The sequence below is a fragment of the Empidonax traillii genome, unplaced genomic scaffold, assembly GCF_003031625.1.
Source record: "Empidonax traillii isolate 1590-97213 ecotype Southwest subspecies unplaced genomic scaffold, ASM303162v1 scaffold38:size1800464, whole genome shotgun sequence".
NCBI classification, from domain to species: domain Eukaryota; kingdom Metazoa; phylum Chordata; class Aves; order Passeriformes; family Tyrannidae; genus Empidonax; species Empidonax traillii.
The window spans coordinates 1296264-1310455 of record NW_020955231.1 but is presented as its reverse complement, the minus strand read 5'-3'; the positions used below and the strand labels follow the sequence as shown (position 1 = coordinate 1310455).

The 14192-nt window shown below is 39.0% G+C and overlaps 1 protein-coding gene across 2 annotated transcripts; it reads right to left on the bottom strand.

Moving 5' to 3' along the window:
• Positions 1-5106: 5106 nt before the first annotated feature.
• Positions 5107-13577, bottom strand: LOC114054712 (neuropeptide Y receptor type 4-like). 2 transcript variants are annotated; one of them, XM_027878125.1, is made up of 2 exons: positions 13415-13577; positions 5107-7702 (listed from the first exon to the last, which is right to left on the bottom strand). In XM_027878125.1, exon 2 carries the CDS (start codon positions 7583-7585, stop codon positions 6452-6454), a length of 1134 nt encoding a protein of 377 aa, XP_027733926.1. In that variant the 5' UTR covers positions 7586-7702; positions 13415-13577; the 3' UTR covers positions 5107-6451. The 2 variants fall into 2 exon arrangements, with proteins under 2 accessions (XP_027733926.1, XP_027733927.1); XM_027878126.1 differs by having other exon boundaries at positions 5107-7538.
• Between the last annotated feature and the right edge of the window lie 615 nt (positions 13578-14192).

Here is a 14192-nt window from a genome sequence, read left to right as displayed (position 1 = left end):
TTTACTGCATTCAGCCTGTTTGCAGAATGGGGGACTGCATTTCATCCTTGATAGCTGTTGCTTGGAAATAGTAAAAATAAAAAAGTCCATTTTCTTAAAGAATTATTTTTAAAATGAATAGTGTACATTGCATTGCATAGTCTCAGACCCTGAAAAATTATGTGTGTTTATGTTTATTCTTATATGTATTTTAATCCTGGAATGCTTTGCATATTGTTGTTCTAACCAATTGTGATTCGTGGAAAATGTTATGAAGGATAAAACCCATGTTGCCCTTACTTAAAGCTTAACCTTTGCAAACCTGGAATGTAATATATTCATTTTGCAGTGCAAAGAATTGAACATGTGCTGGATCAGGGGTTTGTTTGCAAATGTATTGCCTCTTGCTCTGAATACAGGTGGAACACTTTCTCTTCTTTCAGCCATGTAACTCCTTTCTTCCTACACACAAATAACGAGCTACTCCTTTACTTAGCAGTGTCTGTAAGCAAGTCGTCCAGATGCTGAATGCAGCTACAATGCCATGAAGCTTTCCTTGCAATGCATGGAAAATATATTAATCTTTCTAAGAACCATGTTTCATAGACTATTGCTGAGGCAGAGGAATTATATTATCAGTTGGTAGGTTTAAGAGGAGACCTTTTGGTCTGCTCATGAAGATGAGCTTGTCTGAAGTGAGGTTGTGCATGCCTGTGTGTGTGGTGTCACATGCCATGTGTGGCTTCTGTGGTGGATTGTGGAAATATGGGTTATTATGAAAGGACATTGTGCAATTTGTGACAGTATGGTTGTATTTCTGATGGATTTCAATACACACTAAATTTTAAATGGAACTGGTGGTATTGATTTTATCAGCTTTAAAAACCTTTACCACAGTGCCAGCCAGTATCTGCTATTTTTGCAACCTGGAAGCCTTCCCAAAACAAAGGGCTGTGGGGGGTACATGTACCTTATGCTCCAGGAACAGTCTGTGTATTTGCTATTAGTTTAAACAAAACTCTCTGCTTAATTGTGTAAATTTCTTGGACCTTAATGTACATGCTTAGGAGACCATAACTTTGCTCTATTTTTCAGATCTCTGCTGTGAATGCAGAGTGTTTCTGAAAGTGGTTACATTGGCCTTTAGGACATGAGGAATTTTCTACAATCTATTTTTTAATTTAAATAAATACATGTTATATGTAATTACTTTTAGTCACTAGGTCAGCCTATCAACTAGTTGACTCAATGCTCATTACTTTACTAAAGGCATGGCATCAGACAATGGAATCAAAGATTTATGAATGATGAAATACCATTTGCCCACTAGATACCACCAGGGAGACTTCATATTCCCATGGACAGTAATTCGTGAACTGAAGTTACTGTATTCAAAGGACAGGAAGTTTTATCTGGGACTGTAAGAACAAAACCTAGTCCTAGTGTAAGTTTCATATTTTCTGTCTGTAGCAGTAATGATTTCATTATTCCTCTTGGGGTCTATGCCTTCATATGCCACATCTGTCATCATATCTTTTGACTGACAAATGTATCTACTGTCAGAGGTTGCATCCTATGATATTCCACTAAAAGTACTTATTTGTATTATATTATTATGACTCGTAATCTGTATTATAGTTTCTATTGAACAAGGTACTCGCTATCATATGTGATGAATACTACAGCACTATTGCACTATTTAACTGAGCATTTTTTATAAAGGGGTGATGAGGTCTCATCAATTAAAGTTCTAAAAAGCAAAAGAAAGATATACATCATGGAGTTCAATTTCAACACAGGTTTCCATCATATAATCTCTGTGCCACTACTGGGCTTCATGTGGGCATTTATTGGAAGGACAACAAAACAATTCTGACTAAGGCCTAATGAGCATTGTCTGGCAGGAAAGGAACGGTACAGAAGTATAAATTTTAGGCTTATTCTACTTATGACTTCCTCAGTTCAAAGAAGTGACTTTATAAAGTAAACTGAGAAAGTGAGGCAAGGTCATAAAAGCTATGTGGATTTTGATGTTCATACAATATAAACATGGATTACCCCACAGTGGTGCTAAGTAACTGCTATGAAAATCAGGCCAGTGTTTAATCAGTAAGAAACTCAAAGAGAAAGGCCTGTCAAAAGAAATGCCAGGTGATCTTGTGAGAAGTCAAATGGGTCAAAGTAAAAGAAACTCTTTAAGTGGTTCTCAGGGTGTGACGTCTTAGTTCACAATAACATCTCATAGACTGTCATTCTTCAGATATGTGTGTACAGGGTGTTTGCAAATAGCAAACCTACGGTGCAGATGCTGCCTGACTGCTGTCACAACATTGTTACCAACCACTGCTGATAGTTACTCACGTTTATGACACATAACACCATTCCAGGCAGGTTGCAGGTACTGCTATAGCATTCTTGTCTTGTGTGTGTGAACATAATAAACAAAACCTGGTTATAGCACAAGCTGTAGTCATTTCTAGTACCTTGGTTTGTTTTCTGTTGAGGTGGGTGACCCAGGTCATAGAAATTTACCAATTTTTTTAACCCAGTCAAAGCCTTTTATGAAGTTCAATCAAATGTCCCACATTGGTTATCATCCCAGAAGTCTCATTTACTTTCTGGCTGGGGTCCTGATCAGGGTTCAGGACAGTAGGAACCAATTTTCTGTGCAATCTGAGAAGCCTGTGAAGATGACTTGAGTCCTGGCATCAGAATATTCCAATGTTTTGTGTTGAATTTTTGATACTTGCCTGTCTTTCTTGGTTGGTTGGACTGCACCATTGTCTGTCCTTAGGAATAATGTATCCTTCATATATCAATGGCTCTTACCAGAGACTACAACTTGTTTTCTCTTGATAAACACTAGTTGAGAACTAAATCTAATGTATTCTATATTCTATACTATGTATCATATATTCTATACTGTGAAGAGTATTCTATCATTTTATGGAAGCAGGCACAGAGAATTGACACAGACAATATTATTTTATTTGTTATTAGACTCCCTACAGTGTACCACTTATATCACAGCAATAAGTTGTTCTCTTGCTCTGAAAACCTTATTGTCTTAAAACACGTCATAAAAGGCAAGATTATGAAAAGCTTTAAAAAAAAGGTAGTGTAAGATATAATAGTATGCCTCAACTTACACAACTCCTGAATATTTCTCCAACTTTAATTTTGTGACTCAGTAGCAGAACTTTAAAGAGTATACCTAAAAACATCACCGTGTACAATGAACACAAAAATGCTCAGTCTTTCTTAGGTATGATCAGTATCTGTTATTTATAAATGGATAAGATATATGTAAGCTGTTTCTGTTCTGTTACCCTCTCTTTGCTGCGACCGAAGAAACCTAGCCTGCCTTGGTTGCATAAAGCCTCAAAGTGACCAAAAAAATGGCTCTTTCAACCATATAGACATTATCGTATCCAGCCTTGTCCATTTCCCTGCAAAGAGAACAGGGAAGAGTTGCTGCAGCAGTTCTTAAAAACTGGTGGCATAATATCCTCTACTGCATTTGTGCACAGCTACATAAACCTTGGTGTAAACACAGAGTGAAGAAGTGATACAGGCACCTTTCCTGTTACATCTGTTTGTGCCAGCAGGATGCCTCCTGTGTAAATAAATATAAGGCTTTCACGTGGCATAAATATTTAGTCCTTTGGAGCTTGAGTATATTTATTTTTCTGGGTTTACTTTAAAGTTTATTTAGTTACCTAGGGAATTTTAGAGGCTGAAGAATATGCATCTGAGGATGGTGTGCAAGTAGATGGATAGACTGCAGCTGGTTGGGAGTTCTGTGGATCTGCATTTTTGCAGTTGAAGTATGGGTGCAGTGTGATGGCTTTTAGTGTTTAAATCCTGTAGTTTATCCAGTCTGAAGTCAGTTAGCAATAAACAGTAGTTGACTCCAAACTTAACACTTCCTTAATCAAGAGAGGAAGATACATCTGTTTGTGTTTGTCTGAGTTACTGTAAAGTTGGATCTATTTGCTTTACGTATTTACTTGTGATCATGGAAATAAATGTCAGTATGAATTACAGTTAAACAGAGTATCAGATCTTGCTGATATTTCTACCCTTTGCAGTAAGAACTCAGATCTGATGCGCAATGTCAGTGCATAACTCTAGTGGCAGGTCTCTGACATACCGTAAGTTGTCACTTGGAACTAGTGACAAAGATGTGTTCAAGTACAAATACTAAGGGTAACTGTGTTTCTGTTTAAGACACTGGTGCCTGAAAAGTTGTATACTTAAGACCACATATCAGGTAATCTTCTGTGTTCATGTTTAGCAGAGTATTCTTACAATAGCTTGACACACATCTTAGCTAGTTAAATGCTGGAAACAGAGAGAGCTACACAATTACGTAAGTTGGTTCTAAATAACAAAACAACCACAAAGTTGAAGCAGTATTTAAGCCCTCAAATAATACTGCACAGTTTTGACATAAATCACACTAATTAGGAGGAGCCACTGTATTTTGTGCTACTCAGCATCACATGGGGGTTTCAGCTACAGTAGCAAATTTCAAGATGTGTATAAGATAAAATGAGAGTCCTCTTGTTCTGTGTTTCTAGTAGACTCAGTATCTGGTCTAGAAATCACGTTGCATACAAACTAATCAAGAGAAAAAACTTCTCATCAAAAGAGTAACAAAACAAAAAGAAAAAAAAAAGCAGAAATCCATTTGAAAGGCAAAAATGTCTTGTCACGTATGATCTCATACTTGTTGATAGTTCTTGCTATGTTATAGCAGAAGGCTTAGCTCTTATCTTCAGATACTCTGTTCAACATCCATATTCCTGTCAGTTCACAGTGTGGGAAGAATTCTTTTCCTACCTAGCTTTTTACCAGTTTGTCTAATCAGACAGCTTCCAACTAAGGAATTTTTACCTTTTTGCCTATCTATACATTGAGTATCTTCAACTCAGTGCAAACCCATTGACAAATAACAACCATTCATCATGGCATAATTCATGTTGGAAATTACCTCAGGTGACCACCTAGGCCAGTCTTCTGCTAAAGTTAGATTAAAATTCAAGATGGACTATGCTTCAGTATTTCTTTAGCATTGAACTGGTTGGTCTTCTTTTTGCACTCGCTACCTTTTTCTTTTTTTTTTAATCTATTCCATTACATGGTCTTCTTGGGCATACCTTGGTTTCTCAGCAATTTCGCTGGCTCCAGAGGTTAAAACGAGTTTACAGTTTGTAGATTTCATCACTAAAAATACCACAGATGTGGAAAAAAATTACTCTCATTTTAGTAGAGCAATAAACAGTACTACTTATTTACATGTATCTTGGCTTCAGCCTGACCTGGATTCCCCTTGTGTATTTTCATTGACCTTCTACTGATTGGTTGGAATTTCAGCTCCACCTGTGTTGGTGATGCCAGAGGATGGGACTGATATGTGACATCTGGCTTTATGTTTTCAGAAAACTGAAATCCTCCATGCATATGCTTATTTGTTTAGGAGTGTACCCACTCTGGAAAGACATGGTTTCCACAAACGAGTTTTTGTGCCTTTTCTGACCTTCTGAATGGTTTACTTTGCAATTAAAGTACCAAGGAGATGCTGAAGCAGAATGACAGGTTGCTACCAAGACCTGGAACAACTCCAGTAATCCAGCCACCTTGTACCATCATGGAATGCAGTTTTAGCATAGCAGAGCTTTGTGATTGACAGCAGCTGGAATTGCAAATTCAACCAGACTTATTTCCATGTAGATCTAGAACTGTTTTCTGTGTGCTTAAAAACAGTTCTCAGTATCATTTTAATGCATTTTATGAGTTAAATCCATTGAATAACATTTTGCTGCCATCCCTCCTAAGTGACATACCGGAGTCATTGTTCTGTGTCCCTACTTGCAGAGGCAATGGCTGTTCCCAAGCCTATATGATAGAAGTTTGATAGAAACATCCAGTTGTTTCATGTGAACTAGATTTGCTGAAAGATTTCTGTTACTTAGTGGGCTGTGAGAGTTGGTAAAGCAAAAAATTTTAGATATTTACATATCTGTGTTCCACTGGTGTGTCAGCTGTGCATAAAATTCTTACTAATACTGAAAAACTGTGAGAGTCTTCTCTAACGCAGCTTTTGCCAACCTGCAGTGCTGGAACTGGACATCTGGTTTTCTACTGCAGCCATGGCAGAGATGTGAGTTTAGCTGATGAGCTCCATGTCAGCCTATATGCAGCCACAGCTTAGTTACTGATCCTAGAGCAGCTTTTGTTTACATCAGCGCAGTCTCCTCAGTGTCCATATCACCTCTATGACATGAAAAACTCATGTACCATGGTATCAACAGTTAACATTTATGACCTTCCTTTGCCTGTTCTTCCAAAATTCAGGTGGTAACGACTTCCTGTTCACATTCCAGCTATGGCATCACCTGTTACTTATGCTCACAGGTAATAATTGGTGTGTGGTGTCAGTGAACACTTCTGAAATGTTTTCTCCCAGTTAGATAGAATTATGTCTGCAGTTCAACATCAGTGAGCCCTTGGAAATTTCAGTCTGCATGGTGGATAAAGGCAAATGATCATATTCTTCCATTGATGCAGTTACTGAATTATGCTGGCAACTCAAAATCAGTGACTTCACTTCTTTTTTGAAGTTGCTGTTTAGGAAACCATAGATAACAGGGTTGACACAGGTGGAAGCCATAGCTACCAGGTGGCATAATGAGAAGATCAAGTTGTGGTGGCAAGGTGAAATGATTCTGTAATTCCAGTCTACAATGGTGTTGAAAACATGCAGTGGTAGCCAGCAAACAGCAAAAGCAGCCACCATGGATGCTAACAAAATGTTTATCCTTCTCAGCTGAACTGCTCGGTTGCTATATTCGCTCTTCTCAAACATGTCCTTTCTCTTCTGTAGACGTAAGTAGATACGCAGGTAGCAAAGTATAATGAAGAATAGCGGGATGCAGTATTGCAAGAGCAGTAGAGTGGTGGTGTAGATAAGTTTGTGTTGCTCAGAAGGCCATGAGTTGATGCATATGGCCTTATCAGTGGAAAAATTCATGAAGTGTGAGAGCTGCTCATACAAGTCATTAGACAAGATGGATGTGGTCAAAAAGGGTAGGGACATGAGACATGCCAAAATCCAAATTACTCCAATTCCTAGATAGGCTTGGGAGGTATTTGGCCTCCAACCAGTTGGGTTTATGATGAGCTGGTGTCTTTCCAGAGCAATAAGGACAAGGGAAAGAATTGACACTGTCACAGTTGTGCACTGAGTAAAAGAGGTCATTTTGCACATGACTTCTCCAAATATCCAGTAGTCCATCATGGTGTAAACAACGGTGAAAGGCAGGCAGACAAGACACATAAACAAGTCTGAAATTATTAAATTGGAAATCAGGATGTTGGTGACATTGGCCTTTTCCTTCTGCCTGGCAATGACGGCAATGAGACAGATGTTTCCCACAATCCCTAGGACAGTCTCCAAGCTGTAAGAGGTGGCCAGAAAGACAGTAAGGTCGGTGATGTTCATGCACTGATTAGAAATGTTCATGGGAAAGCTTCGGTTTGAGTTCCAGTTCTTGCTGTTCAGGAAATGAAAACCATCATTAACAGCCCTTGTCTTATTCATCCTGAATTCAAAAATATTTAGCACAAAGGATGGTAGTTGAACACAGTTTAGGTCTTCTGGAGCCAGCCTAAAATGGGTTTTATCTGTTCTGTCTGGCTGTGGAAGATCTGGGTGTATCTGCAAAGGAAAGGAAAAAATATGTTTTGTTATGCTTCAAGAAATTAGTCAAAAGGGCAAGGAGAGAGACAGGGAAGCAAATGCCAGGGATTCTGTGTATATTCTGCAGCTCCCTCGCATATAGTTTATTAGATCATAAAATGAAGCCCTTTGCTAAGCTGTGGTATGAAAGTCTGTGCAATGCTACTGAATTATGACTGTGTTTATTCACTTTGAGGTTGTCCCATGGATTTAAGAACATCTTAACTTCATTATTTAACTCAGTGCAGTATCTTGAACATCACTAATGCAGTAGAGTGGTGATTTAAGAAAACTGGATCAAAACCCACCTGGAGGTAAAAATTGTGTGCACTTCTGTTTTTGCAAGGTTCTGATCCAAAACAGGGCACTGGGCATTGTGGGGCTTTATTTACCTTCAGCTGAGCTACACATCAGTGTGAAAAGTAAGTCATATTAGATGCATAAAGCCAACACTAAAATATCTTATGTGAGTTAATCTGTGAAATGCGATCGTGGCTGTAGCCAGAGCTTGCGTTTGCGCAAAACAATCACCATGCAAAAATTCAGGCTCATTCTCAGGAGGGATATCATGGGACAATTTTTTGAACGTCTAAAATAATTCAAAATCATTTCAGCATTTTTCAGCCTCTACACAGTTGTGGTAGGTCATGGGAACTGCAGTCCAAATATCTTCCTTCCCCATTCCAGATGAACCCCAGTGCCCTTAAAGCTTTGATGTCTCCCCTAATGCGGCCATGACAGAGTTTATCGGAAATAAAGTCCAGTCTCCTGATCTTGGCTTTAAGAGTGAGTGATTTTTATAATGTCCGTTAATTCCTTCTGAGAAGCTTCTTATTGATTCTGCCTCATGATTTTGCCTTTTTTACCCAAAAAACTTGAAGTGTTTTAATAGTATGTGCTGTCTCCTAGATACTGTTCCTGCACAGACAAATAGGTCTGCTTCTTAATCACCGCTGCAAGACATGAGCTGGGATTTTCAATGGGGTGTCGGGGAGCTGAAACCATGGAGTTAATTGGTGCTGCACACTTTTGGAAATCTCATTCATAGGACTGCCTGGACTCTCAAAGATGACTCCTGTGAGCCATAGCAAAGGCTATTTTATAAGCCTGACCCTGGAGTCCAAATCCTCCATGTCAAGGAATCAAAGAAAAAAGTCTGACTCCGCTGGGAGTTCTCATCAGGCCAGAGGCAGTTTCATGCTGTGCAAGGGCTTGCAGTATGAAAAGTAAATAAATACTCAGGGAACAACAGTATTTAACCACTACATGACCCTTTCCTCAGTGATAAAATGTCACTCAAACAAGTTTTAGTGCTTGTGAAAAGCTTCTGAGCTTCAGAAAAAAACACACTGCACAAGGTATAAATATGTAAATAAAATGGTATAATGAGCTTATCAGTTTGAGTAGCATTTACTGCTGAACAACTGTGTGCCTAAAGATAACCAGTACTGTACAAAAAAATGCCCACTTTCCAACAATTTTTTTCTTTGCCTTGTCTTTCTTATGAATTTTACTGTATGTTTCTAGAAATGTTGCCTCTCAGGAACTAAAGAATGCAATAGTGTGCAGTAAATAAAAAGAAGGTTTGGGATCATCATTCTGCTTGATGAGCAAAAATAAATGAGTACAGTAAATTCTTTGGTTACTTTGCTAGTATTGATTTTGCTGTTTTGCTACGTTGATTTATCTAACTGTACCTATCTGTATCTCTGTCATCTATGTCCATCCAAACCAGTGAAGACAGTCACACAAGCAAAATATAGTAGTCCTTTCTTTCTCACAATCTTTCATTTCCTCAGTAATTTAAATCTTAATTAAAGAGGGCAAAGGAAGTTTTCCAAATTATTGATGTAGGTATGACTCCTTCTGTCCACTAACTTTGTGTTGTTGCTCAATTCATGTGAACAGATTGATTCATTTTCTGGAACAAAAACAAGAGGCAGTGATGATGGCTGGATTGCATGTTCACAAGTGGGGAGGGTATGGTGGTCTGTTTCGGAGTGAAAAGGGATGTAGAATGAAAAACCATCAACCAACTGCATAGTTTTTAATGATTGCTGGTCAGTGATGATGCTGCAAATGAAACAGAGCAAAGGGATTGGTAGCCTGCAATATTATTTGGTACCGGTTTAAAGAGATAAGTCTTGGCATTTAGACAGGACAAATAGATTCTGCTGTAAACAAAACACATGAGCTTTTTACTACGGTCCCAACCTAATGTCCTTAGCTACAGTATCCTCGACAACAAACACATGGTTCTCTTTTGTTGCTTAAGAAATATTTGCAGAGTTATTACAAACATCTGTGTCCCACAGAGTAAGCCCTCTCAAGGGTCCTAGCACTTTTGGACATGCTGAGGTGTCAGTGAGGAGAACTAATAATGCTGAAGAAAAAAAAAAAAAAAAGAAAGTGATAGAGCCACCTGAAAAACAAAAGCCAGATCCCACAGGTTTAAGGGACACATTTCCAAGAGGGATGCCAAAGAGTGAGCGTGGCTGTGCATTTGATACAGATGGCAAACATGGTGGGGATAAAGAGTATCTCTGAAGGCTCTGCAATGTGTGTTGTTGGGTTAGGACCTCCTGCTCTTTAAAAGTCTTGCATTCCATGGTGTTCCCACAAAGTTACTGTCAGGCACTTCCTGGGAATTAATTCTTATGGTACTGCCCAGAGGTAAATAAGGAATTAATACCCTCTTAAAGCAGGTAAGGGGACTCAGAGGGGGAGTTGAGACATGAGTTGTCCAGTGTTTCAAGGGAACCTGTGGTACACTAGGCAGTACTTAAAACCACCTGCCAAGAGGATGTCTTGGGAAAAGTCAGTGCCTAGATCACCTATCTCTGTAGTTCTCTTTAACTCTTATTCCAGCAACTATAATACGAAAAACAGTTCTAGAAAAAATTGAAAAAAAAAATATTGCAGTGACCTTATACTTATGCATCCTATTATGGTATCCTTGGATGGCAGATCCTCAGGGATAGTCACTGCCAAGTGCTGCGTTTGACTTTCAAGGTGTTTGATTGCCATTCAGTTTAGTCTGAACCAAGAGCCAACAATAAGCAATGTGTACATATTCTATTTAGACATTTGAATCAAATGTTAGCTAATATACCAAATCACCAGTGCAGTGGGAAGAAGGATGTTAGTCCCCTAACTGTATTGACGGTTTGTGGATTATCCCAGAAAACATAGCAATAATGTTATTGGCTAAGAAAAAACAGCTTTTGTCTCCTGAAAGTGAAGCAATACTTACTTGGCTTATAGAAGTAAGAAATATGTCTCCTAAATCAATCTGCTGAGAGATTGAGGGAAAAGGTATTTTTTGTTGTTTGCTTGTTTGTTTTTAAAGAGGAAAGAGGAATCCTTTTCAGAACCCTTAATGAACTTCAAGAAACAATAAGCTAACACAGTGGGATTGGAGCAAGGGTTGGATTTGATGATCTTGGAGGTCTCTTCCAACCCAGTTAATTCTATGATTCTAACAAGCAAGGGGTTTCTTCTCTAGTTGATGCAGCATAAGATAGTCTCTCTGAAAAGCAAGTGTCACAAAAGTCTACAGCAAATCAACAAGATATGGAAGGAAGTAGAGAAGAAGCTTTCAATTTAGTTAAGTTTAATTCCCGAAGTATATCTTTTATAGATGTTCATCACTCTGCTCTTTTTGCTAGAAGAAAGGAAGAAGAGCAGACAAGGTTTGAAGGGTTTGTCTTGCTGAACAACACAGCCTTCTGACCTAATATCACTCAGGTTGTCTCAAAAAGAGAAACCAAACTATCACTAGTCAGCTTGAAGGCCTTGCCTCAGCATTATCCTGTACTTCCTGGAAAAATTTCTCAAAGTAAAGGGAATTCTGCAGAGATGGGTCAGGGAAGAAAATAAAACCCTCAGTGGGTTTGAAGGAGACTGCTAGACCATAAGTGGCTTCAAGCAGTTAATGCCTGACTGCCCTTTTGAGAGACCTCTGGACTTGAAGACATACTATGAAACCTCTATAAAAACTGTTTTCCTGGAGGCAGGACAAAGCAGGGGACTGCTACGGATGCTGTGCTCTGTGTGCCCACTGGGAAAGGGTGGGTCATTCTTGCAAAGTGGATCATGATTATCTATTCCCTGTCATCAAATAACAGTAGTCTTCATAGTTGTGATGGACAGTGGAAGTCACTTTTCACATCAGACATAAAGAAAAAAAAAAGGTTTTGCAGTGTTTAGCTTCATTATCTGGTACTTAGAAGCACTTGCTTATCTAACTCAGAATTAAAGTAGTTGCTCAATAAGAGTTGTCCATAAGAGTTTCTGAGGGAAGCAATTCCTAAAGACGTCCTGTGATTGTACTATTTATTTAAAGAGTTACAGCAATTATCTGGAGTAAAGCAGCTGTTATCTTCCTTTTATAAGCTAGAAACTGAGGAGCAGTGGAAAGCTTTAGCAGAATGCTTGAATTCATATTGCAGCTATGAATTAAGGTGTGACAACTGACTGACTGACGGTGATGTCCCCTTTTGGCTGGCAGCCACATTATCTCAGTAAAATAGATTTGCCCTATCTAGCCTTACATATGAAGAAAGGCTAAAAATCATTTGGATGTTCTTACAGCTTCCCAGGGAGGCAACACAACCAGAAGAGGAAACATGCCACTGAGTATGCACAGATATCCCACAGCAATATTAAATCCATAAGGGATTTGGTACAATTAAAATTAATGGTACTCTTTATAATTTTCTAACTCTGTGTTGCAAAATTATTGGGAATAACTATCTTAAGTCATTGAAAAAGCTATATATGATAAAAAATTCTAAACCATGCATAATTAGGGTGTAGAACAACTTGTGTATATTAATCTGTTAAAAGTCCATAAAATTGGGAGATGGTATAAATACCCACGAAAGTAAATACTTTTTCCTCCTCTCATGTCTGCATGTTTTCAGAAGGAAACCTTTTAGAGGTTATGAAGTTCTGAGTTAACCTTCTCTGATCCTGTAGAAAGTAGGGAAGTTTAACAAAAGCATCAACTCCAACTTTTTGTTTTCTGGTTAAATTTTTAACAACCTAACCAAAGACATGGAGCCAGCTCACAAAGGTAAAATGTGACTAGAGGGTCAGCAGACTCAAGAGTAGCAGTTAGTCCCTGATTTCTTAAGAGTAAAGGCCATTGTGACAGGTTTTCTACCCAAGAGATAAAAATTACATTTTTGCAATGGTGATCTTTACCAGAGGATGTAAAAATTACATTTTTGCAATGGTGATCTTTACCAGAGGAAGTGGTGAGTCCATAAAACATTGCAACAGGCACCTTTGCAGACAGCCAGTTAGGATATCTGAAGGGTGATGTGATGTGTACTATCAGAAGCTGCATGGCTTCTGATGGGTGAGGAATAAGAAATCTCAGAGACTATGAGATAAGATGTGTTTTCCAGTGACCAGTGGGAACCAGGAAGGCTTTCTGTCACACTTTAGGGTGGCAGGGAGCACAGCTGAACCCTACAGATCTCCCAAGAAGCTGCCATCCCCCTCTTGCACCCTGAAAGGTTGCAAAGCTCTGCTCTGTAGATACAAGGGTTGGGCCTTGTAAAGTCAGACTGTATTCATTTGTCAGACATAGTCACCTGCTTTTTTAACAGTAATAGGTGATAGCTTTAATAAAGAGCTCTGAGCTCTTGACAATCTGAAATAGATAATTTAGAAAATTCTTACCTGTTACTGATGGAGAGAATCACTGCAGTTGATGCACATTTCTATTCTGGAAGAAAGAAGGAATGTTGAAGTAGTGAAGTAAGATCTTCTGTGCCCTAGCAATCCAGCAGAGAAGCTCTCCTTGCTGTTTCCGTAGGTAATTTGGATGGCATTGCTCTCCCTCTCCCCCTCTCTCTCCCGCCCTCTTTCCTTCCCTCCCTTCAACTTAGCCAATGAATTCTGTTTTATGGTTATGGTCTGACTTTGAAGTTCTGGCTCCCTCTGCTGTTATATAAATATACAAATTCTAGGGATACTTGGGAGGAATAGCAACTTCAGAAAAGAGGTATGCAGTATCTGAAGCGCAGTATGTGCCCGTGCTGCACGTGAGTGGAATCCCAAGTGAAAGCAAAGAGACAAAATACAGTAACGGAGCTTAATCCTGTTCTCCTTGATGAGGCAAGATTTCTGTAGGGCTCAAAGAGAATTTTGCCTCGTTCTTATGAAAAGATTGTCAGTGTTAGTTTTCTCAATTTTTCCATTCATCACAGGTTTTTTTCAGAAGGGTGCAGGCTACCACTCCTTAGATTGAAGGGGAAGAGGCACACTGTAACTCAGGGAAAGAACTCAGAAATGTACGACCTCTGAGAGAGTTGGAAACAGAGGAAAAAAGGGATCTGAAGAAGTGCCCATTTTCTTTGATGCCCCCCCGGCCCCCCAGGTCTCTCCCGTGAGAAACCAAGGCAGAAATCAGAGTTGCAAATTTTTCTCTTGCATTGGGAAAATACACAAACGGTGT